The 22,857-nt window shown below is 40.8% G+C and overlaps 1 protein-coding gene across 1 annotated transcript in view; it reads right to left on the bottom strand.

Annotated features, from left to right (window-relative positions):
• Positions 1-22,586, bottom strand: part of LOC122734300 (splicing factor SWAP) — a 128,351-nt gene extending 105,765 nt beyond the window's left edge. Inside the window, 8 exon segments of the mRNA XM_043975012.1 lie at positions 1,517-1,652; positions 3,051-3,160; positions 10,293-10,518; positions 14,452-14,540; positions 18,365-18,496; positions 19,071-19,240; positions 22,176-22,408; positions 22,411-22,586. Coding sequence (XP_043830947.1) covers positions 1,517-1,652; positions 3,051-3,160; positions 10,293-10,518; positions 14,452-14,540; positions 18,365-18,496; positions 19,071-19,240; positions 22,176-22,408; positions 22,411-22,455 — 1,141 coding nt within the window. The 5' untranslated portion in view covers positions 22,456-22,586.
• Between the last annotated feature and the right edge of the window lie 271 nt (positions 22,587-22,857).

Genomic DNA, 22,857 nt, shown 5'->3' with positions numbered 1-22,857 from the left:
GAGAAAACTGAGGCACGTCATTTAACTTCTCTGGCTTCAGTTTCCTCAATGAAAATAAGGAGGCTAAATCAGATGCTCTCTGGTGGTCCCTCTTCCAGCTCTAATATTTCAGGATTTTATTTCTCTCTCAAATGAAGGTCCAGTACTTATGCCTCATTTTCTAGATCACACAATGGGGAACTTTCTTACAATCACCAGGCAAACTTTGATCACGATCTCTCTCATCATCACCTCACATTAATATAGTGAGTTGTGCAAAGAAATGTCTTCAAAATAACTGAGGGAGACATAACCCAGTATTTATGCATGCCAATAAAATATGCCTAAGGGGTTAAAAAATGGGTATACGACGTTTTTCTGAAGTGAAACCCACCACTACTGTTTATGAACTTGTAATCTCCCAAGTGAAAGAACAAAATGCATCACTATATTTTCAGTGCAATTAATTTTCAAGGATTTTAAATATTTGACCATTAAAATGTCGATTTTTTGCATGCAATAATTCATTTACCTAAGAATATTCTGAAGATAAAGTACTACAACCCATTCTTATTATTTTCATTCTACCCTGGTAGCATCATGATGAAAAGAAAAAAAATATATAACAAGCTTCGAACTGGCATAATTAAAAGTGACTTCACATCTCTGAAACCCTGTAAGTTAACAACACAATTAATAGCATGTTCTTAAACAGTGCACCAAGGGCCCCTGTCTTAGAAATATATTATCTAGAGATGGGATAGTGAATATAGACAGCATTCATTTTCGGCAATTCAATATTCATTTACAATTTCCCCTAATAATCAACAGTCTCATATTCTTAGGAGGACAGAACAAAGTCTGTATTTTCGAAAATGTTAACTGTTTGAAGTGCTTAAGTTAAATTTAAATGTTTTGTGCATCCAGAAAATTTTCTTAATTGTCTAAAACTTCTAGAACTACACTAGCTAATCCTTCTAAAATCAAACACTCGCTCCACTGTTCTTCACTGATAAAAAGGAATTCTATTCTATTTCAAGGACATTCTAGTTAACTTCTTCAATGAAAGCTTCTCTTGGTCCCAAATGGACAGCAACTCTCACATTAGATCAGACTTAATATATATCTGAAGCTGATCTTCTAATCTGTAGCTGAAAGTATCTTGCTTTGTAGATGTCAGCACTACACATTCATTATCAGATTTCCATGGCAAGCAGATGGTACAAATAATTGCCAGTGACTTTTGCTAAAAGTCCTTTTTCATTAAATATTTAACCACCAAATAAAATGAGCCAAAAAGAGAAACCAAGATCTGTAGGACAGACAGCTCTTGAAGGCTCTCTGAAGATTTCAAAACACTTCCAGTAAATAATCTTTAAAAAATAAAAATGATTTAAGTATAGCAATTTTGAAGAGAATGACTATATCTTAATTCTATGCTTTGTATAATGTCCACTCTGAGTACAACAGCTAGTTTTTTTGACTTCTCTATAACAGCATCATTAGAGCCTTTAAAATCTCATGGCAATATACTTACAATCTGAAGCGTACTCCACCTGTCCTGTCTGCACAGCTGCCCCATCTGCTGTCTGGGGGGTAGATGCATTGCTGTCAGCTTGAGCTTTACGAACAAGTGCTGCAAGAGGGTGATCCGGATCCACCACTTTCAAAGGCTACAGATAAAATGACAACATTTCAGTATCTCCCACCTTTTCAGTCATATTTAAAAATACTTTTAACCTCTCAACTTTGGAGTATGACAACTTTAATTCTTTCTTAATGATTAGTTAAAAAAAAAAATCTTGCAATCACCAAACTTCTACTAGGGACTACGGGAAAAAAACACCTCATAACCCCTCTCAATGATACTGTCTTTGGAAAACAAGTCACTTAAGAAGAGTAATTATATGTCAAAAGTATTACCTAGAGTTAGAAAAGAATTCAGTTAACACCAAAGTGGCTCCAAATTTATCAACAATCACTTAAGGGAAAGATCAAGACATAAACACTGATAAAATTTTTGATAGTAAAACAGGTTGAAATGTCCATTTAAGGGAACCAATCACTTTATAGTTCCTTCAGGGAGATGGTGAATTCCAATTGCTGAGAGTTTTGGTTAGCAGATTGCCTAGTCTGAATTTGAGCAAAGTAATTCCACTGACTTCTTTGTTTTTTTTTAGTGAGGCAATTGGGGTTAAGTGACTTGCCCAGGGTCACACAGCTAGTAAGTGTTAAGTGTCGGAGGCCGGATTTGAACTCAGGTACTCCTGACTCCAGGGCCGGTGCTTTATCCACTGCGCCACCTAGCTGCCCCTCCACTGACTTCTTTATGACATGGATTGAACGGAAAAAGAACAGATTCTCTACTGGAGCAGAATAGGAGAAACAAAATAAAGAACAATGTCCCTACATCTTCCCCTGTCTTTCAGCCACATGCCTATCTTAAGCAACAAGCCTAGTGAGAGACACAACGATTTAGAAACAAATGGTCAGCTTCAGGTACCATTAGGTATTATGCAGGTTGAGTTGCCATACATGAACCTAATATATTCCTGCTTCTGTCAAACTGGCCATTTATGCTAAAATTATTAAACTAAGACCAAAGTAAATTTAGTAAAATATTCTGCAACTCTTAGAATATTTAAGTTCAATCAATACCAAGAAAATGCTTATATTTTCTAAATACGATCTGTAATGGGGCTGGAGTACTTTAAAAAACAGTATAGCTCCCTGAAACTTAATGTAAGTCACAAAAGAGTATGTATAATCAAAAGACTTGCAAATCTAACTTAGGAGGCTTTAATGTGAGCAACGGCCAATAAAATAGAAAAAAGCTTGGATATGCTATTTAAAATGTGCTATGTAATATGAAATATTTAAGAAAAGGATTCTATATTATCAAGCAAATTAGGCAATAACCAACAAAACTCAGAACAAATAAAAAATGAATAGTTCTATTGCTATAACTAAGTTACTATTAATGTTAGTATTTGGTTTAGCTAAATTATCAAGTGTCCTGATAATTTTGTAATAACATTAATAGAAATATTGTTCAAGATTAAGATAAAAACCTTCATAAGTTCTTCAAGTCGACTGCACTTTTTGGAAGCAAAGAGTGATGGATGCAGGTAATTACCATCATCGTCGTCATCGTCATCATCATCTGAGTTGGCCCCTGAATCTAAGTTGAAAATATATTTTTAGAATTTGAAGACAAAAAGTCTGAAGAAACGAGAAGTTCTAGCAAAATGTAGATGAACTAGATAGCTTATAAAAATGGTTATGGATACTTCCCGATTAGCTATATAAAATTCATTTGGGAGCTATTCCCTTCCACCTTGATGTTAAAAAAAGCCCTCTCCTGCCCCACTCCCCAGGAGGACAAATTATTCATATGAATTTTGCTTAATTGTTAATGCTCCTTTTAACTGGTGGCACAACTTAGAATGGTGATTCAGTCTATCCTCCTCTCTCCTACTCTGTGTATAGGTGTTGCTAGCAGTAAGCCAGTAAGGTAGGAAAAAGGTAAGGAAGGAGATGGTTTCAGGAAGATAGTACTTAAAAATAACATACCCTTGGCCTATGGACCTAAGGAATCAAATGATTCCCCTCATTTAAAGGCTAAGCTTTTTTAATTTGAATCTGATTTGACCTTTATAAAGATGGAAGGAGGTGAAAGGAAAACAATTTAATTTGCTCCATTTGAAATCCCGCTGGGGATGACTCTGATTAATAGAATTAACAAGATCTACCTGAAGTTTATAAGATAAAGCCTTAATTTATAAAAAAACTCAGACATGAGAAGCATTTCTCTTTTCTACCTAGCTTAGAGAAACTCAAGAGTCAGGAAGTACCTCAGAAGTCATCTTGAACAATTCATATCTGAGAAAGAAACCCCTTTACAACATTCCTGACAAATGGCTGTCCAGCCTCTACTCAAAGACCTCCAAGGAGGAAAACTCACTTACCTACCGAAGTAGTCCCTGTTCTATTTAGGGACAGTTCTCACTTATTAGTAGCCTTTTCCTCATATTGATTTGAAATTTGTCTCCCTGTAGCTTTTACTTAGTGGTGAAGGAATGAGGACAGCAAGGAGTTAATTGTGGGAACTGAGTGGACAAAAATGACTCCATCCTGTGACTCAATTCTGGAGCTAGCTCAGTTCCCTTTCTATTAAATTATGGGTCTAGTCCAACTTCTGTCTTGTGAGAAAACTTTATTCAATTCTGGGAACTGGGAGAAAGCCATATTGTATTGTTTGAATCTAGCTCTGCATAGCTGGGAAGCTGGAACACACCTCTACATGCTGCCTAGAGCCCGTTAATTAAGAACCTAGATTATGCTGACCAGAAACTCAGTCAGAGCCTAAGAAAGATGCAAGGAGTTTCTCCACAATTTTAGGTCTCAAGCAACCCATATGTTTTATCTGAAAGCTGGTCCCGTACTGATCAGTTATTGTTTCCATATTCCTTTTATTGTTTCCAGACAGTTTCAGGGACTGCACCTGTTCAATATCCCCCTCCCAACTTGGAAAGTCCTTAATCTCTCCTCCAATTAGAAATCATATTAATGTTACATCCTGGTTAATTGTTTCCTTTTAATTAACTGCCCTTAACTGTCTTTAATGCATAAATAACTGTCTCTTCCTGTATTCAGGGTCCAGTGCCAAAGCTGAGGAAGGTAACCGGTCCTGATTTCTTGGGCAGTTGTCATGCATTGTTTAATAAATTGATAATTTCAGAAGCTCAAACCTTTGTTTCCTCAGTAATTTCATCTTTCACCCACCACAATGAGAATGATTAAATTGTCTGGGACTGAAAGAAGCCAAGAAGTTGAGCAAAAGAAAACTATAAAGTGATTTGGAGCTAATCAAGCCAACAACTAGGGCTGGGGTCAGCAAAATATAGGGCCAGTGATAACAGAATGCAAAGTTAGTGCATGACCAGACTTCTAGAAAAGATCCGAATGGAGAGAGATTTATGGACGAAAAGCACGCAGTGCTGGGGTGTCTGACAGTGCTTTGGAGGGTTGCTGTGCTGGAAGCTGGAGCTCTGCCCCTGAAGCACAAGCATTACTTCAAGGATGGGAGGTTTCATCAAGTGTTGGCACGCTTCTTTCTCAACAGATCACAGGCACTCTGTAGTAGACTGTCTTTAAGATCTGCCATGACATCATCAGCTCATGCAAGTCCTTCCAGGTTTCTCTGAACTTCTCCTGCTCATTGTTTCTCGCAGCACAACAGAATTCCATTACATTCATATACCACAACTTGTTCAGCCATTCCCTAATGGATGGACATCCCCATAATTTCCAATTCCTTGACACCACAAAAAGAGCAGCTATAAATATTTTTGTACGTGGGTCCTTTTCTCTTTTTTACGATCTCTTTGGGATACAGACTTAGTAATGGTACTACTAGGTCAAAGGGTATGGACAGCTTTATAGCCCTTTGGGCATTAATTCCAAATTGCTCTCCAGAATGGTTGGATCAGTTCACAGCTCCACCAACAATGCATTAGTGTTCCAATTTTTCCACAGCTTCTCTAACATTTATTATTTTCCTTTTTTTGTCATATTAGCCAATCTGACAGGTGTCAGGTGGTACCTCAGAGTTGTTTTCATTTGCATCTCTCTGAATCAATAGTGATTTAGAGCATTTTTTCATATGGGAATAGATAGCTTTGATTTCTTCATCAGAAAACTGCCTGTTCATATCCTTTGACCATTTCTCATTTGGGGAATGACTTGGATTCTATAAATTTGATTTAGTTCCCTATATATTTTAGAAATGAGGCCTTTATTAGAAGTACTGGCCATAAAAATTGTTTCCCAGCTTTCTGCCTCCCTTCTAATTTTGGATGCATTGCTTCTGTTTGTACAAAACCTTTTTAATTTAATGTAATCAAAATCATCCATTTTCCATTTCATAATATTCTCTATCTCTTGTTTGGTCATAAACTGTTCCCCTTTCCAAAAATCTGAAAGGTAGACTATTCCTTCTTCTCATAATTTACCTATGGTATCACCTCTTATGTCTAAATCATGTACCCAATTTTGACCTTATTTTAGTATAAGGTGTGTGGTAAAATATGAAAGTTTTTAACAGTCGGTTAGGATAACTGAAAGACGCCAGTTTTTCAAGGACCACCCTTTTGTGCTCTTAAAGAACTTAAAGGTGTGGTGAATTCCAGGTCTTTTCAGTGACTTTCAAAAGTCAAAACAAAACAATTTATCTAATATCCAATCTAATATCCAATTTTAAATCTCACAGGTGCAAGATGTTGGTCTATGCCTAATTTCTGCCATACTATCTTCCAGTTTTCCCAGCAGTTTTTGTCAAATACTGAGTTCCTATCCCAGAAGCTGGAGTCTTTGGGTTTATCAAACACTACATTACTGATGATGAGTGAGATGAGCAGAACCAGAAGAACATTATACACAATATCATCAACATTATGTGTTGATCAACTGTGACAGACTGGATTCTCCTCACCAATACAATGGTACAAGAATGTTCCAGGGGACTCATCATGGAAAAGGCTCTCTAAATCCAGGAAAAAAAAAAAAAGAACTGTGGAATATGGATGCTGATTGAACCATACTATTTCTTTTGTTTTTGGTGCTGTTGTTTTTCTATTTTGAGGTTATTGCTCTGATTCTTCTCTTATAGTATGACTGATGCAGAAATATGTTTAATGTTGTTATGTATGTGTGTGTGTGTATAAAAACCCTACATCGGATTGCCTGCTGTATGGGGGAGGGGGGGGGAATTTGAAACTGGAAATCTTATGTAAACAAATGCTGAAAGCTATCTTTACATGTAACTGGAAAATAATAAAATACTTTTATTTAAAAAAAAAAAAGATCTGCCGTGAATGTCACCCTGAGGCCCACCTAGTGAAGAGCCTAGACACTTTTGGCAAAGCCTCTGAGAACACTAGGTTGCCTCCATGACATAAGGGGGTCTTAGAGTAGGATGTTATGGGATCTGGCTGAGAGAAATAAACTAGGCCAATTTTCAAATTCACTTCATAATTTCTGATAACCACATTTAGGCTCCAGACCCAACAGTCTACAAATGTCTAGAGTAAAAAGGTGTATGAATATTGGGGGATTGTGTGAGAGGTACAATGCGCCATGGAGGGATGTGCTATAGTAAGAATCTGTTCTCTAATGAGATCACAGCACCTTCCAGTTGAAGAACTCATCTTAAAACAGTGTTTAGAGAAACCAGGTGCTATAAAATTTCTTCAAAACAACAAGATTTTTGTAGATTGCTCTGAATTTTTATTTAAAATAGTTAACTGGCTCTCACAGCAAGAATTTCAAACTGAACATATTCTATGACCAAGAAAACACACACACACACACACACACACACACACACACACACACACACACACAGAGAGGCTAATAGAGCAAACAAACCTCAAGGTTTTAAGGATTTGGGGGGGGGGGCGGCGGGCAATGGAGATTAAGTGACTTGCCCAGGGTCACACAGCTAGTAAGTGTCAAGTGTCTGAGGCTGGATTTGAATTCAGGTCCTCCTGAATCCAGAGCTGGTGCTTTATCCACTGCGCCACCTAGCTGCCCCAAGCAATCTGTCAGAAGTGGGATTCAAACCCATGCCTCCAGGGGAGACTGTGACCTTAATGCAGCGCCTTAGACCACTTGGCCATCCCGACCAACACGGTTTTGAGGATTTTAAGATTTAATCCCACAATTCAATGTTGGCATAAATATAACACTATGCATGTGGACACACACACACGTATGTGTGTAATTCCCTCCCTCTCCCTCATAAACTGTGAATTCAACTTCATCAATGTAGGAAGCTATTTGTGAGCAAACTTCTTCTTTTTTTTTTTTTTTTAAGTGAGGCAATTGGGGTTAAGTGACTTGCCTAGGGTCACACAGCTAGTAAGTGTTAAGTGTCTGAGGCCGGATTTGAACTCAGGTACTCCTGACTCCAGGGCCGGTGCTCTATCCACTGCGCCATCTAGCTGCCCCGAGCAAACTTCTTCTAATGCAGATTCCCCAAATGTGCTCCAACTTACAGTAAAGCTGCCTGGGGTACCATGAGGTTAGGCAACTTGTCCAGGGTCATAAACAAGGGAGATATCAGAAGCAGAAATAGCTCAAAGGTTATTATTCTGACTCTAAGGTTGGTCCTCTATCTACAACTCCATGTTTCATCTCAACATTTGTATTAAAGATAGCATAAGATTCAATTTTTTCAGTCAGTGTAGCTACTAGACAATGCTAAGTAGCTACAATGGAGAGTGAAGCAAATTGTTACAACCTTTTTATTTTCTGATGGAAATTGGTTTTGCATCAGTATATTTCATCAAATTTTAAGTTATTCTTGCATGTCAAAATCATTTTATGATTCAATGTGAAAACAAACTGATCTGCTATGGGCGAAATGAAGAGTTTAATGTCATTTCTTATTGGCATATTTAGGATACGCAGGTATCATAAAGCAGTAGTCTGTAAAGTGGGATTCATGGTGGGACCCCAAAAGGGTATATGATCAACCAGTCAGAAGGTGGGAAGACAGATTATGTCACCCTTCCCCCATGATGATGAATCACTGGCATTGTTTCCATCACAACCATCTCTATCCTTATCCCTTAATACTTCTTCAGTTTGTCACCTCCTCTCACCATCTGAATTGTACATACTTCTAAGGGGAATCTTAGCTTAACTGAGGCACTCACAGCAGCAGGTAGCTCAGGGAAAATTTGTGCCCACACAACATCCTCACCCTCTCCAAATAATAATGACAATGGCTCACATTCACACAGTGCTTTATATGCTGCTTCTTTTGATCCTCACAACCACCCAGGGAAATCAATACTATTATTATACCCATTTTACAGATCAGGAAACAGGCCAAGGGAGGTGAAGGGACGCTAAGTTAGCCCCTCTCCTCCAGATTCCATACTCAATGCTCTGTTCTCTCTAACCTACAGCCTGGTATCACCGCCTGGACCCATGATCCCACTAAGTCCAGGGCAAGATAGGGCTTGGGGGCAGTGATCAGTGACTAGGAAAGTTCATTTTGTCACCTAGGACAAGCAGGCATAGATGGGGCTGTGAACCGCACCCCAGATTGATGTCATTTACCCCAACCCACCACTGGTCCAAACTTCACTCTTATGGCTTCTGTCACACTTTCAAGTCCCCAAGTTCACCACTATGGTGTCATCTTTGATCCTTCACTCCACATGTCTAACTGTTACACAGTCTTGTCATTTCTATCTCCATCTCTCAAACAGGTTTTCTTCTCTCCACCCACATGCTCACCAACTGAGTTCACTATCACCTCATGCACCATCTCTCACCCAGTCAATTTTAGTAACCAAAATTTGATCTCTCCAATCCAATCCATCCTCTGAACAGTTACCAAAGTAATATTCTTTTTTGGGGGGACAGGGCAATGAAGGTTAAGTGACTTGCCACACAGCTAGGAAGTGTCAAGTGTCTGAGGTCGGATGTGAACTCAGGTCCTCCTAAATCCAGGGCTAGTGTTTTATCCACTGCAACTCTAGCTGTCCCAAAGTAATATATATATATATATTTTTTGCGGGGCAATGAGGGTTAAGTGACTTGCCCAGTGTCACACAGGTAGTGTCAAATGTCTGAGGTCAGATTTGAACTCAGGTACTCCTGAATCCAGTGCCGATGCTTTAACCACTGTGCCATCTAGCTGCCCCTTGAAAGTAATATTTTTTTTAAGACACAGATCTGACCACGCTAACCCACACTCAAACTCCAATGGCTCCCTATTACCTCTATGATCAAATATTATGTAATATTTATCCTATTCCTTTTTTTTTTTGGGGGGGGGGGCGAGGCAATTGGGGTTAAGTGACTTGCCCAGGGTCACAGAGCTAGTAAGTGTCAAGTGTCTGAGGCTAGATTTGAACTCAGGTCCTCCTGGACCCAGGGCCAGTGCTCTATCCACTGTGCCACCTAGCTGCCCCTATCCTATTCCTTTTAAATGTTTATTTTGTATAAGTTTGCTAATGTACACAATTCTTAGTTCAGTAATACAAGTAGATGGCCTGTAAATAAATAAATGAACATATACTGGAGAAATGGCTCAAGTTTCTTAGTAATGGGCTATACATCAAAAAAGTTTGGAGAATGCTGTCCTGAAGGAACAGGGGTCTCTCAATTTTAAAGTAGACAGTTCAATCCATGGAGCTTTGCGATGTCATGTTTTTGTCAGTTAGAACACTCAAACTGGTTAGCATGACTAGCCATCATTCTAGAGCTCAGAATGAAAACAAAAGAGGTATACGTACTTCTCTTCTCTTCTCCTTTGTTCTCTGTCAGAACTGTGTATCGACCTTCCTTCATTGCCTTCTGGATGTGTTTATAGTAGGGGTTGAGGTAGTGATCAAAGCGCAAGAAATCAAACTGGGAATTGCGGGCCTGTTTGGCTTTCAGCATGATCTCAAACTGAGCCCCCTGCTTGCAGACAAAATTGGCGGTGCGCTCGATGATGGCGTGCATCTTAGCTGTTGGTGGCTACAAGAAAAATGAACACCCTCACATGTGTGGTCAGCACAACTCTAGAGGCATATCAGCTGAGTCAGCCCCTTGTGACAAAGCCTGAACCTGCCTGTCTCCCTCAAAGCTAATAGGGAAGGTTTGCCCCATCCTTAGGTTGGCCCTGGGGTTCATGGATGTGCAACAAGAAAGGTGCACTTTGTTAATGCTTTTGCACTGTCCCCTCACTGAGCAGGCATTTAATAAATGTTTGTTGAGCTAGAGACAGAAAATACTTAAAAGGAATATAATTTAAACCTATATATTTGATTTCGAAAATGAAATTAGAAACAATCCTCATTAAAACTATGAAGTTGAGAAGCCTACTGTAATTATGTTGCTCAGATACTTCATAAAAATAAAGAAGTTTCATTTCTGAATTCTATTTCTAAACCAATCTCAAGGTTTGTACTTAAAAAGATAAATGTCTACAATTAAAGTTATTTACTGACCCCCAAATAAATTACTTTTCGTGTTTATGTTCCATCTTGTTCGTTTCTATGTATTTCAGCACTAAAACAAATGACGTAGACTTTCACTGTGTTTGATGAAGACTAAGACTAATTTTAGATCCTCTCGACTAACAAACGGCCTTTCTCTCAAAAACAACCACATTCTGATAATGTCCATTACTTTTTCTAGTAAAGTCTCCTTCTGACCAAGATTATCTCATTAATCCAAAACTTCTTAAAATCAGACATTTTTATGATTATATTATGCCTAGAGTGGCTAAAAAGAAATTTATTGGTAATTTTACAAAACAGCTAGGATAACAGAAAAGTGGGGAAAATGTTTTATCAACATGCTGTCAGTTCTGTCAGATACCAGAATAAGAGAATGTATTCTAAGGAAAATTCAGAAGCAGAGGTCCTGAGTTGTAATTATAGTATTAGCACTGTTTTTCTCTGATCTGGCCATACTATGACTATCCACAGCCATATTACCTTTTTTCCTTTAAAACAAGAGCATATTAGAGCTTGAAGGGACTTTGAGATTGTCTAATTTAATCCCCTTATTTTACAGGTAAAGACATTACAAAAGCAGAAGTCTTGAATTGCAATTATAGTGTTAGTGTTACTTTTCTCTGATTTGGTGTCTCTCTCCCCCCCCTCCCCCTGCCCTTTTAGAGAAAAAGCATAGTCTTTTAGAGCTGGGGCTTTTGAGATTATCTAATCTAACCATCTCACATTACAGGTGAAAAAACTGAGGTGCAAGAAAGCTTTTACTCAAGATCACAGAAACAAGAGTAGAACAGTAGAACTTTGTCCAGAACCCAAATCTCCTGACTTCCACCACAACATTTTTCCTAGATTATAGACACTATAATCTCTTTAATGACAGATTTTTAATTGATGGGTAAGGGAATGATGACTTTATTTTGGGGGCAGCTAGGTGGTACAGTGGGGATAGAGCACTGGCCCTGAAGTCGGAAGGAGCTGAGTTCAAATCTCACCTCAGACACTTACTAGCTGTGTGACCCTGGGCTTAACCTCACTTAACCCAAATTGCCTTAAAACATCTAGGCCCATCTCCAGTTGTCCTGATCTATGTCTTGCCACTGGATCCCAAATGGCCCTGGAGGAGAAAGTGAAGCTGGTGACCTTGGACAGCGCTCTCTCACTTAAATCCAATTCAGTGCAAGTCATGACATCAGCCAGACGTCATGGTCCTCTTTGAGAATGAAGGACAAACAATGACGACTTGATTTTTGAGTGATGGGGGGTAGGGAAAAGGAGGTGAGACTGTGTCTTCCTATCTCAACTAGGCTGAAATGCAATGGTCACTTACAGGCCCAATCCCGTGCACTAGTGAATGGAATGGAAGACTTCACCTGCTCTGTTTCTGATTCTGGACTGGTTCACCCTTCTGTAGGCAGCCTTAGGTAAGCCCTATTCTCATGGGCTTACCATCCTGGTAGTAGACTTAGTGTGGACACCCAATTGCTTTTAGCTTGGCTGCAACACAAAAGTCCTAAGGCTCATGGGATCCACCAGCCTTAGCTTCTCAACCTCTAGCCATAGGGATTAGAAACATATGCCACCATGCCCAGCAATTACTTTTATTTTAAGCAAAGGCTTCATGTAAAAGGCCCAATATGCAAAGAATTAACAGCTCTAAACCAGACTGCATATGCCAGAGTAAGCACAAATCCAATAATAAGAGCAAACAATCACCAAAGAGCTTACACGTTTGAAAGATGATTAAGAAACATTAATGTGATTCTTAATAACTCCTACTTCAGGGGTTTTTTTTTGCACTAGGTAGTAGTGTAAGAGGATCTATGGTAGAAACTGACAAGTTCAAATAAGAGCGATACACTTAGCACAGAAAATTGCAGCCTGTTTTGGTGAAGAGTAAGTGGCTACAGGAGCTATTTTGATATTTTTCAAAAGTACAAAGAGATCAAAGCAAAAACTGCCAGGTTTATTTCGAATAAGAAAATTCTTCCATACATAATTCCTCAAAGCACTACCACATCCTATTTGGTGACTAGCTAACAACTTATGACAAACGAGGTATGTGCTGAGGACACAAATGGAAAAACAACTTTCCTTGCCCTCAAGGAGCTTACAATGGGATTGAAAGTAGTTGGTAAAGAACCCACAAAATGATGATACAAAGGAGGAAGTGAAAAATACAAGAGAAAGATTTGAAATGATTTGAGTAATCTGAGGAAGGAGAGGGATCAGGAAAGGTCCCTGGGAGAGCTGATACCTGACCTGGATGGGATTTAAGCCTATATAAAAAGGACAGGAGAAGAGCACAAAAGGGACTAGCATGTAGAGGAGGTGGAAAGGAACATGTGACAAAGGCAAGAAAGGGAGAGAGAATGTTGACTAGGACTCTGAGTAGCAGGACAAGGAGTTTCCCCCATATTTGGCAGCTTACAATCCTAAGTAACCTATTAAAAACTCCATAAAGTGATTTTAGAAAAGCCAATTTTAAATTGCCCTCAACTGAAAGCCAGCACAGTTTAATGGAAAGAATATTGTTAAGGAGGCTAACATGGCACTAGTATGGAGTCTTAACCTTATCACTAACTAGTTGGGGTACAGAAGCTGTGACTCATATGCTTCTCCATATGTAAAACAGGGAGTCAATCTAGCTACAAGGATCCAAGGGGTTTATAGAGTGCAGGTGCTTTGCAAATGTATGTATGAGAGGCTGTGCAAAAGCAGGTGTCTTACTATGCTTTGAATTGGCCAAGTCAAGGTAGAAAACAATTTGAGAAGTACACCCCTGAAATTACTAAATGATGACTACCCTTTGCCTCACAAGACTTGTATGAACTAATGCAGATTGAAGTTAGATGAGCCAGGAGATCAATTTATTAAAAATAAACCAACTTTGAAAGACTTAAAAATTCCAATCAATGCAATGACCTAAATATTCAGAATGAAAGACAATTTTGGACATGTAAATATGGGGATTTGTTTTGCTTGACTATGCACATTGTTACAACGTGTTCCCTGTCGCCCCCCCCCCCTTTCTCCAATCTTCTTCCTCCCCCAAACCCATGGGGCGGGGGTGAGAGTGAGAGAAAATAAATGCTTGTTAATTTAACAAATAAAATTTAATTAAAAAAATATTAGGCAATGCTAACTATGAAAAATCTACAAAGGGCTACCTAATTCATGTCAGAATACCACACTCACTTGAAAGTCTAATCAGGGTTTTGGAGCTAGATTTAAATGTGGCCCTAAGTTAAGTCAAGTTATTCTGCTGCAACTCTTTCTTTTGTTTTTCCAGTGGCAAATAATGGGAAGAATTTGTTTCCTAAATTCAGAGTTTTTTGCAAGCACTCTTTAAAAAAAAAAAAAGGAAAGAAAGACAGCAAAGAGTCAGAGTTCTTAGACAAGTATTATAAAAATACTGTAACAAATATTGCTCATGAGAAAGAAGTTCACATACCAGTTCCACATCAGAAGGCACATTCAATCCTAAAGGGGCAATGAAAGGTTCTTCGTTTTCCTCTGCATTTTCTGCCTCAATTTTTTCAACTGCAAAAGGACAGAAAAGACGAATCAATCTAAAACAATCAACAGTAAATAAAGCAATATATAACATAAACCAACAGAACACCGATTCATTGCCCACACTGCTTTTTGAAATATCTTGCAATTTTCTTTTACATCATATCTAAAATCATCAACTAGAATTACACACAAACAAGCCTAGCTATTTTTCAACTCTTGAATTGATCCAACCAAGATTTTCTCCAAAATAAAAACTAAGAGGTTTATTTTAAAGCTAACATTTATCACAAAACTACAAATGGAGAAAGAAAAGGTTAACCTCACCTTCCTATGTTGGGTCAGTTCCCTTATTACTTACCTCTCTTTAGGGTCCACTTGTCTTCTCTAAGAACCCCAATGCTCAAAGTTCCATCTGTTCTATGAAACTCTTACCCATTACTGCAGTTTTTAATGATCTCTACCTTCTCTATTGTAGCATAATCTGAGACAAAGAATTAAATATTTCTAGATATTGTTGTTGTATATGGTTCTGTGTTTTTGGCTATGTAGCCTCTACATACTTAGAAAAAATCTCAAAATAACATTATTATGTTACAGTGTATTTTTATTTATCTTGTTAAACATTTTCCAATTACATTTTAATCTACGTTTGGGCCAGATTGATGCCCTGGTCAGTCCAGGTTGAGATCTCTGTTCCATATGATATAACCCATTGACATTCCTTTGAAATATCAGTATAAGAAACATTAATCAAGTACCTATTATAATCTAGAATACTGAGGTAGGGCATTAGGTATTGTGGGGGAGGAAAGTCAAATTAGATGAAACATGGTCCCATGGATCCCTCATGGATCTCAAAGACTGGTATGGGGATAAGATGAATATAGGAGCAGTAATACACGTCATACACTAAGTTCATCAAAGAGGTTCACAGTGATCTCTGACTGTGGGTGTACACAAATTTTTGTCCCAGAACTTTCTCTTTACGATTTCTCGTGGTGACCTTAATGGAAGCTCCCATGGGTTATAACTATCCCGCTGCCTTCCAGAGGTCTATATATAGCCCAAATTTCTCTCCTGAGCTTCTATCTAGTTTTGCCTCATCAACTATCTATTCAACATTTGGAACTGGATGTCCTGTAGACATCTGAAATGTAACATGTCCAAAATAGACTTAGGTCTTTTATCTCAAACCCACTTCCTCTCAAACTTTAAAAAATTTCTGTTGAGGGCATTGCCAACCTTTTAGTCATCCTGTTCTACAACTCTGCAGTCACCTTTAACTCCTCACCTTTCCTCATTGTGAGAAAATAATTATTAATAATGAATTTCTTGGGGGGACCCGAGATCAGTTTCAATCCCTCCCCCTTGCCCCAAGGCCAGTTCTTGAGGAAATCCATTCAGTTCTTGTCTGGGACAAGCCCAAGGGAACAAAAGAAATGGAGATCAATTCTTTTGTTTGGCCAAATGACTGATAGGATCAAACCACATCTAGATACAGAACATGCCCGTGTCCTTTGGGTACCCCCATGTGGGGTGGTGTCGATTTGCATACTCTTTCCTTAAGTCACAGGAAGAGTTCAAGTTTAATTTGGACCACCCTCAGGTCATATCTACCAATGGAATTGAATGATGCTAACCAATGAGCTTTGATCAATGTATAATGACCCCGCTCTCATAAAACCTTTGGTCATGCCAGGCTCTGGGGTTCTCTTCCTCTTAGGACTATGAAGGACTGAGACTATGAAAAGTTAGGGAGACACACAGTCAGTAGTTTACTTATATCCAATATTAATTAATAATAAATGCTTATTACCAAATCAGGTGCAATAGCAATTAACATATAAATAGCAATCAATTAATTTATAAAATACAGTAGCCACAATAATTTAAAATATATCATTCAGTTGCCAAGTCTTGCAATTTCTACCTCCTGAAATGTCTCTCGCCTTTGGTCTTTTCTATAAATTCACATAACCATCAGCCTAGTTCAGGCCTACATAACTGTAATAGCCTAATAATTATCCTCCCTGGCTCAAGTCATTTTCTTCTCCCATTCATTTTCCAGAGCTGCTAAAGTGATTTCCCAACAGAGATCTCATCTCCCTTGGCCAATGAACTCTGGTGGTTTCCTATTTAGGTTCAAACACAAACCCCTCTATTTGGTTTTCAAAGTACTGTAAAATCTGGCTCTTACCTGCTCTCTCTGATTGGAGAGGGTGGATGATGGACACTGGAGTTCCTCCCTAATCCTCTTAGAGAGGGTAATCAGATATTTCATCTCATTTATTTCAGGTAATTAATGAGGGCAATCAGGGATTTCACTCCATCATTTTCCTACTAGCTGAACTTCTGGGTTTCATGATCTCCAGAAACTCATCATTCATTAGCAAGATGAAAACAATTTTGAGACACACCTCCTCAGATTGTTTTCTATCCTCAATACTCCCTTCTCTCCCTTTCAGCTTTTCTGTGTATTGTCTTCCCATTAGATTGTCAGCTCCTAGAAGGTAATGCTTAGCACAGAGGAGGTGCTTAATAAGTGCTTACTGACTTTTGACTGTCTCCCCTGCCTCATCACAGTACCCTGTACTGTTTTTTTTTTTTTTTAGTGAGGCAACTGGGGTTAAGCGACTTGCCCAGGGTCACACAGCTAGTAAGTGTTAAGTGTCTGAGGCCGGATTTGAACTCAGGTCCTCCTGAATCCAGGGCCGGTGCTCTATCCACTCCGCCATCTAGCTGCCCCTACCCTGTACTGTTACTGTACTGTGCAGCCAATCTGGCCTTGCTGCTCCATAGCTATGATCTTCCATCATCTGCCTTAGCAATGGCTATTACCCAGGCCTGCAATGTACTCTTTGCTTATTGCTGCCCCTCCGAAGCTCTAGTTTCTTTCTAATCTCAGCTCAAAGCTCCTTCCTCCTTGATGCCATTCCTGAAACTCCCTGGTACCAGTGATTTCCCCACAGAGGCTTGTAGAGATTAAGTGACTTGCTCAAAATCACACAGGTAGTAAAAGCAAGAGGCATGATCAAAATCCAGTTCCTCCATGAAAATCTACCACAGTGCTATTCATTAGGTAACACACAGAACTCAGAGTGAGCTCATTTATTTATTTATTTGCAATGGGTAATGATAGGAACAAATTGATATGGCAACCTGGTCTAACGCAGTAAGTCTGAGAGAAATTCTAATTAAGTTATGTCCTATTTCTGAATTCTTTCTTTTATCAGAGGAGAAGATGCTGCCATTTACTCTACTTTTCACGGGTGTTACTAGGACTTCTTAAAAATTTGTACTAGTGTTCTAAGTAATTAGAGGAAACTTGATTTGAGGTAGTGAGGTGGCATAGGAGGTAACAGTGATAAATTTCCAGGTCTCAAGTCCTAAGTTGTTTTTTTTTTGGTTTGTTTTCTGGTGGGCAATGAGGGTTAAGTGACTTGCCCAGGGTCATACAGCTAGTAAATATCTAGTGTCTGAGGCCGGATTTGAACTCAGGCCCTCCTGAATCCAGGGCTGGTGCTTTATCCACTGCACCACCTAGCTGCCCCTCAAGTCCTAAGTTTTAATCCAGTCTCACACACTTATCGGGATGTGACCCTGGGTAAGTCACTTAACCTCTTCTAAGCCTCATTTGACTCATTTGTAAAACAGAGATAATAGTAGCACCTACCTCCCAGGTTATGATGAAATAATATATGTGAAGGGCTTTGAAAACTGTAACATGCTATTATTGCCTTTAGTCTAACACAACATATTTAACGAAATAGTTTTCAAAGACAGGAAAACATCCTTTTCCTCTTCTTTAATTTCCCATATTTTATCCAATAACCTATTTCTGTTCTCACCTTTCTGTTTTGAGGGTTCTTCCTCCTCTGTTGGTTCAGAAGGGTCATAATAATCGCTGCCGTAAGTGAATCCCACTGCATTATAACTTCCATCCTCTGCCAATGCTTCGCTCAGTCGCTTGTATTCTTCCTCTTGAACAAAAACATGAGTGCTTTATTAACATAAAGGAAACTGACTATAAAAAACTGCACAAACGTCAAAAGTTGTAGCTATCAATAAAGCATACAACACTATTTTCAACCTCACTTTGAGGTGTAGAATTTTTAAGTTCACACATCACTTCTATTAATATGTACTTTCTGCCAGTACATTTTTACCCACAGATAGCAGAATACAGGTCTTTTGTGGAAAATTTCTTCCTGCTAAGAGAACTTGGGGATTAAGAACTGTAGTGAAGATTGTTAAGGCAAAGACAAGAACATCAAGTTTAATTGATACGATACTGTTAAAGAAGAACAGTTAAAGAGTTTTTTTTTTTTTCAAATCCCAGTCTGCCCTCAAAAGCTGGGAAAATTCTTTGTGGCTCTACATATAAACTATCCTGAGGTCCTCTCAGATACGCAAAGACTCCTGTTTTTCCAATCCACTGGGTACTGTCAAGATAATATCAGAAAGAGTGAGTATAAAAAATGAGTGGGAGTAAATTTTTAATACTTAATTTTTAAAAAAAGTTTGTTGCTTAAGTAAGTTTTTCTTGAGCAGTACCTTGCCTTGCCTCCTCCTCAAGCAAGTCCGTATGCAAGGCTAAATACCTCTCTTCATCACACAGGGCATCTATTCGTGCCTCCTCTTCAGAAAGCTGGTAGTCTCTGTTCCATGTGGAATATTCAGCATCATAATCAGAAAGGTCATGCAGGTGACCGCGTCCATCATATCTGTAATATGAACAAACTGGTCAACGTAGAGAAATTAAGATCAAGGCTTTCTGTGTGATTATTTAAAATACTTACCCTTTATAAATGAAGAAATAAAAAATATTTAAAAAACTAAACACAACCACGCATCTCAGATTTATATTTTAATTTGCTAGATACTTGCCTACTGTTAAATTCAAGTTATCTTAATAAAGTCTAAATCCCTTTCTATGATTAAGTTAACAATTAAAGGCAAAGAATCCTTTAAGAGTTTAATGGGATCCATTTCAATACTAGTTCTTACCGTTTATGGTTTTGCCAACCATTCAACGTCACTTGCAAAATATTTTTTTTTCTGAAAAGTCAAATACTGTAGCTTACATTCACACAAACCCGAGTACATAAATACCTATCCGAAAGAACCAAACGGTCGAAATTTCCTCGCTTCTTTCTGCTAGTCCCGAACTCTCAGGAGAGATCTTCACCAAAGAAACTTGCGTCCATTGGAGGTAAAATCTTGGCTAGGCTCGTCCCCTAGCCATTTGGCTGAGGAAATAAGTTCTGGGTTATGTGATAGAGAGACACACATACATAGGAACAGTAACATATACATGCAGTTTAAGGAGGTTCACCAGAAATACAGCAAAACTATAAGAAGATGCAGTAGAGCTTATTTCTTCTAAAAAGATCACCACCTCCCCCACCCCCAAGGAAATAGGACACATAAATATATCACCTATATGTTTCGCCTTCATGAAGTAATAAGACTCCAACTAAATGTAAACTACAGATAGGGTGGTTCTCTGCCATGCATCTTTTTTACACCAAAGTCTCCTAATGGAGCCAACTCTCAGAGATTAAATGAGTATGTTTGCAAATTTTAAAACACCCAGATTTTTAGGTCTCATTAAGACTCAAATGACAAACAGAAGACTACCCTAATCTTTAATGAGTTTGCCATGAATAAAATGATGAATTATTCATCATGTAAGTATTAGAAAATATCTAAATCTGAAGTACAAGAAGACCATAGGTTCATAGACCTAGAGTTGGGAGGGACCTCAGGTCATGTAGTCCAACCCCCTCATTTTACAACTAAGGAAAGATGCCCAGGGAGGTTATGAAACTTGCCCATGGCTACATGGGTTAAGCACCAGAAGCAGGATTTGAACCCAGGTCCTCAGACTCCAGAGTCAGTAAGGGTTACTGCATTTCTTTTCATTTCAAAATTAATTTTATTTAGATGTAAACCTCCTTAACTTACAAATGTAGATAGTTATTTTAAAAATATTATACATTCACATGTGTAGAGTTTGCTCCCCAATCATTTTAGAAGGCCTACCCCAAATCACACAGTGTAAAACTATATAGAGTTCGATCTGCATCAATTACCACACTTAATAACTGATTTGTAACAAATAAGAGCATCGGAAAAAAGAGCTGCCAGACAAGGATGGTCCTTATCATGAAGGAGAAACCACAGTTTAATACACAGCAAAGTTTTAGCAGAACAATAAACACATCTGATTCTGGTCTGATCTCACTCGTCATATCATCTCCCTTGGGGTGTCCTTGGTTTCTAGATTTAACTTCAAACAGAAAAGTTAGAGATGGAAAGACCCGCTAGGTCATTACTGTAGTCCATCCCGGCCAGTTCCCGTCTGCTCCCTACAGTACATTTTCCAGTGCTTTGTAGAATCCAATGTCTATCCAATGGAGAATCTAAATGTCTCAAACGATGGGCTTCCTTCCCTTGGAGATACTATTCCATAGTCTAATAGTTGTCACACTGTTAGGTTTTCAATCCAGGCCCAAGAAGTTCTGTTGCCAAAACCCTGCTTCGAAACCCCAGGTAGGGAAAGGAAAAGAGGGACAAAGGGGGAGCAAACAGTCTACAGCACGTAATGTCAGGGTTTTCAAATCAAAGCCCTCCAGGCATCGCCTTCCCAGGACCCCCGCTCCCCCAAACGCCAAGGGCAATACCTGGGGCAGTTTTGATTTGAAAAGCAGCACCCCCTCCTCTCCCCCCAGCGTCTTTAGAAGCGGTGAAATCACTACCGGGAGCACAAGCCGCGGCCCGGCCGGCCCGGCCCAGGTCTGCAGGGACCACTTAGGAGGAACGCTTCCCACCAACGGCCTCTCCGCTACCCTCCGTGCCAACAAGGAGGGGGCAAGATCCCCCGACAAAGGACACTTCCCCGAGGGCCTCCGGCCCAGGGTCACGGCACCCACGCCAAGCCCCTCCACTTTGAAAGGGGAAACGGAAGCCAAAAGAAACGAAAGGGGAAACTGAGGCCCAGAAAGGAAGGAGGAGGAAATGGGGCAGAACAGAAAACGAGGGGGGCAGAAACTTAAGTCTTCGAAAAGGCGCGGGCGGGGTCCAGAGGAGGAGGGGAGGGGGAAACTGAGTCCCAGAGAGGGGAAAGGGGGGAGAGACTGAGGCGGAGAAGGCAGGGGCTGGCACAAGGTGGCCGGGATGGGCCTCAGCCCCGCCTCCAAGCCGGCCTCTACCCTGATCACATCTCCAAAGCCGGTTTCAAAGGCCGAGACCCTCAACAACAAGGCAACGGACGCTTCTCCCGCCCCCCCCCCCACCTCCCTGCCTTCGCTTAAGAAACAAACAACCATCACGACCAGAAAAGAGAGCGAGGGAGAGGGAGAGGGAGAGGCCACGGTGCGAGTGACCCCCTCCCCCCAGCCCCCGGCCCTCCCCCACGGGGGGGAAGGGGAGGAGGAGCAGGTAGACCAGCTGGCCAGCCGGAGACGTTCCCGAGGCTGGCGGCTCCTCGAGCGCAGGGTAGGGGCGGCCTCACGCCCTCCTCGCCCGCCCGGGGCGGGCGATGGACCGGACGGAATCAAGTGAGCGAGAAGAAGGGGGGCTGGGAGGCGAAAGGGGGGCGCCGGCGGCGGGGGGAGGGGCGGGGACCGAGGAGGGGGAGGGGCGGGAGGCACCGACCTGTCGATGAGGATCTTGGGGTCGCCCATCCAGGGGATGAGGTGCTGTCCTTGCTCCAGCGCCAGGGCCCGCTCATCGTCGCGGAAGAGTTTGCAGGCGTAGCCGAACACCAGCAGCTCCACGCGGCTGCTGCCTCCGCCGCCGCCGCCGCCTCCCCCTCCGCCGCCGCCGCCGGGCCCGGGCTCCTCCTTCGCGCCGGTCTTCCGCTCGCCTTTCCCGCGGCCCCCCCCCCTCCGCCGCCGCCGCCGCCGCCTCCTCCGCCACCGCCTCCCCCGTACATGGCGGCGGGCACGGCGCCCCCGGCGGCCGCACGGATGCTCCCGCTGTCCCCGCCTCGGCCGTCTATTCCCGTCAGTCAGAAGCGCCACATCCCGGCCGCAGCCTTAACACCGCCGCCATGGCGGAGGACAAAATGGCGGGAGCGCCATTTCCGGCGGAGGGATGACGGAGCTTCCGGCGGGCAGTATCGGCGACGCGGAAACACAGATTCGACACGGGCCAGAGTGGGGGAGATCGCGGCCTAGGTCGGGGCGGCTCTTGGGAATCTCATGTGACTGGGGGGCAGGCGCGGCGGCGGGGGCTTGGTGTTATTTTTTATCTTTCTCTTTGTCTCTACTCCGGCTTTCCGTAGGGGTGTCGAAAGTGCGAAAGCGAACGAAGTCTATAGTTGTGGCTCTGGGGA

The sequence above is a fragment of the Dromiciops gliroides genome, chromosome 1 (assembly GCF_019393635.1).
Source record: "Dromiciops gliroides isolate mDroGli1 chromosome 1, mDroGli1.pri, whole genome shotgun sequence".
Classification (NCBI taxonomy): Eukaryota; Metazoa; Chordata; class Mammalia; order Microbiotheria; family Microbiotheriidae; genus Dromiciops; species Dromiciops gliroides.
This window is presented reverse-complemented; position numbering and strand designations above follow the sequence as displayed.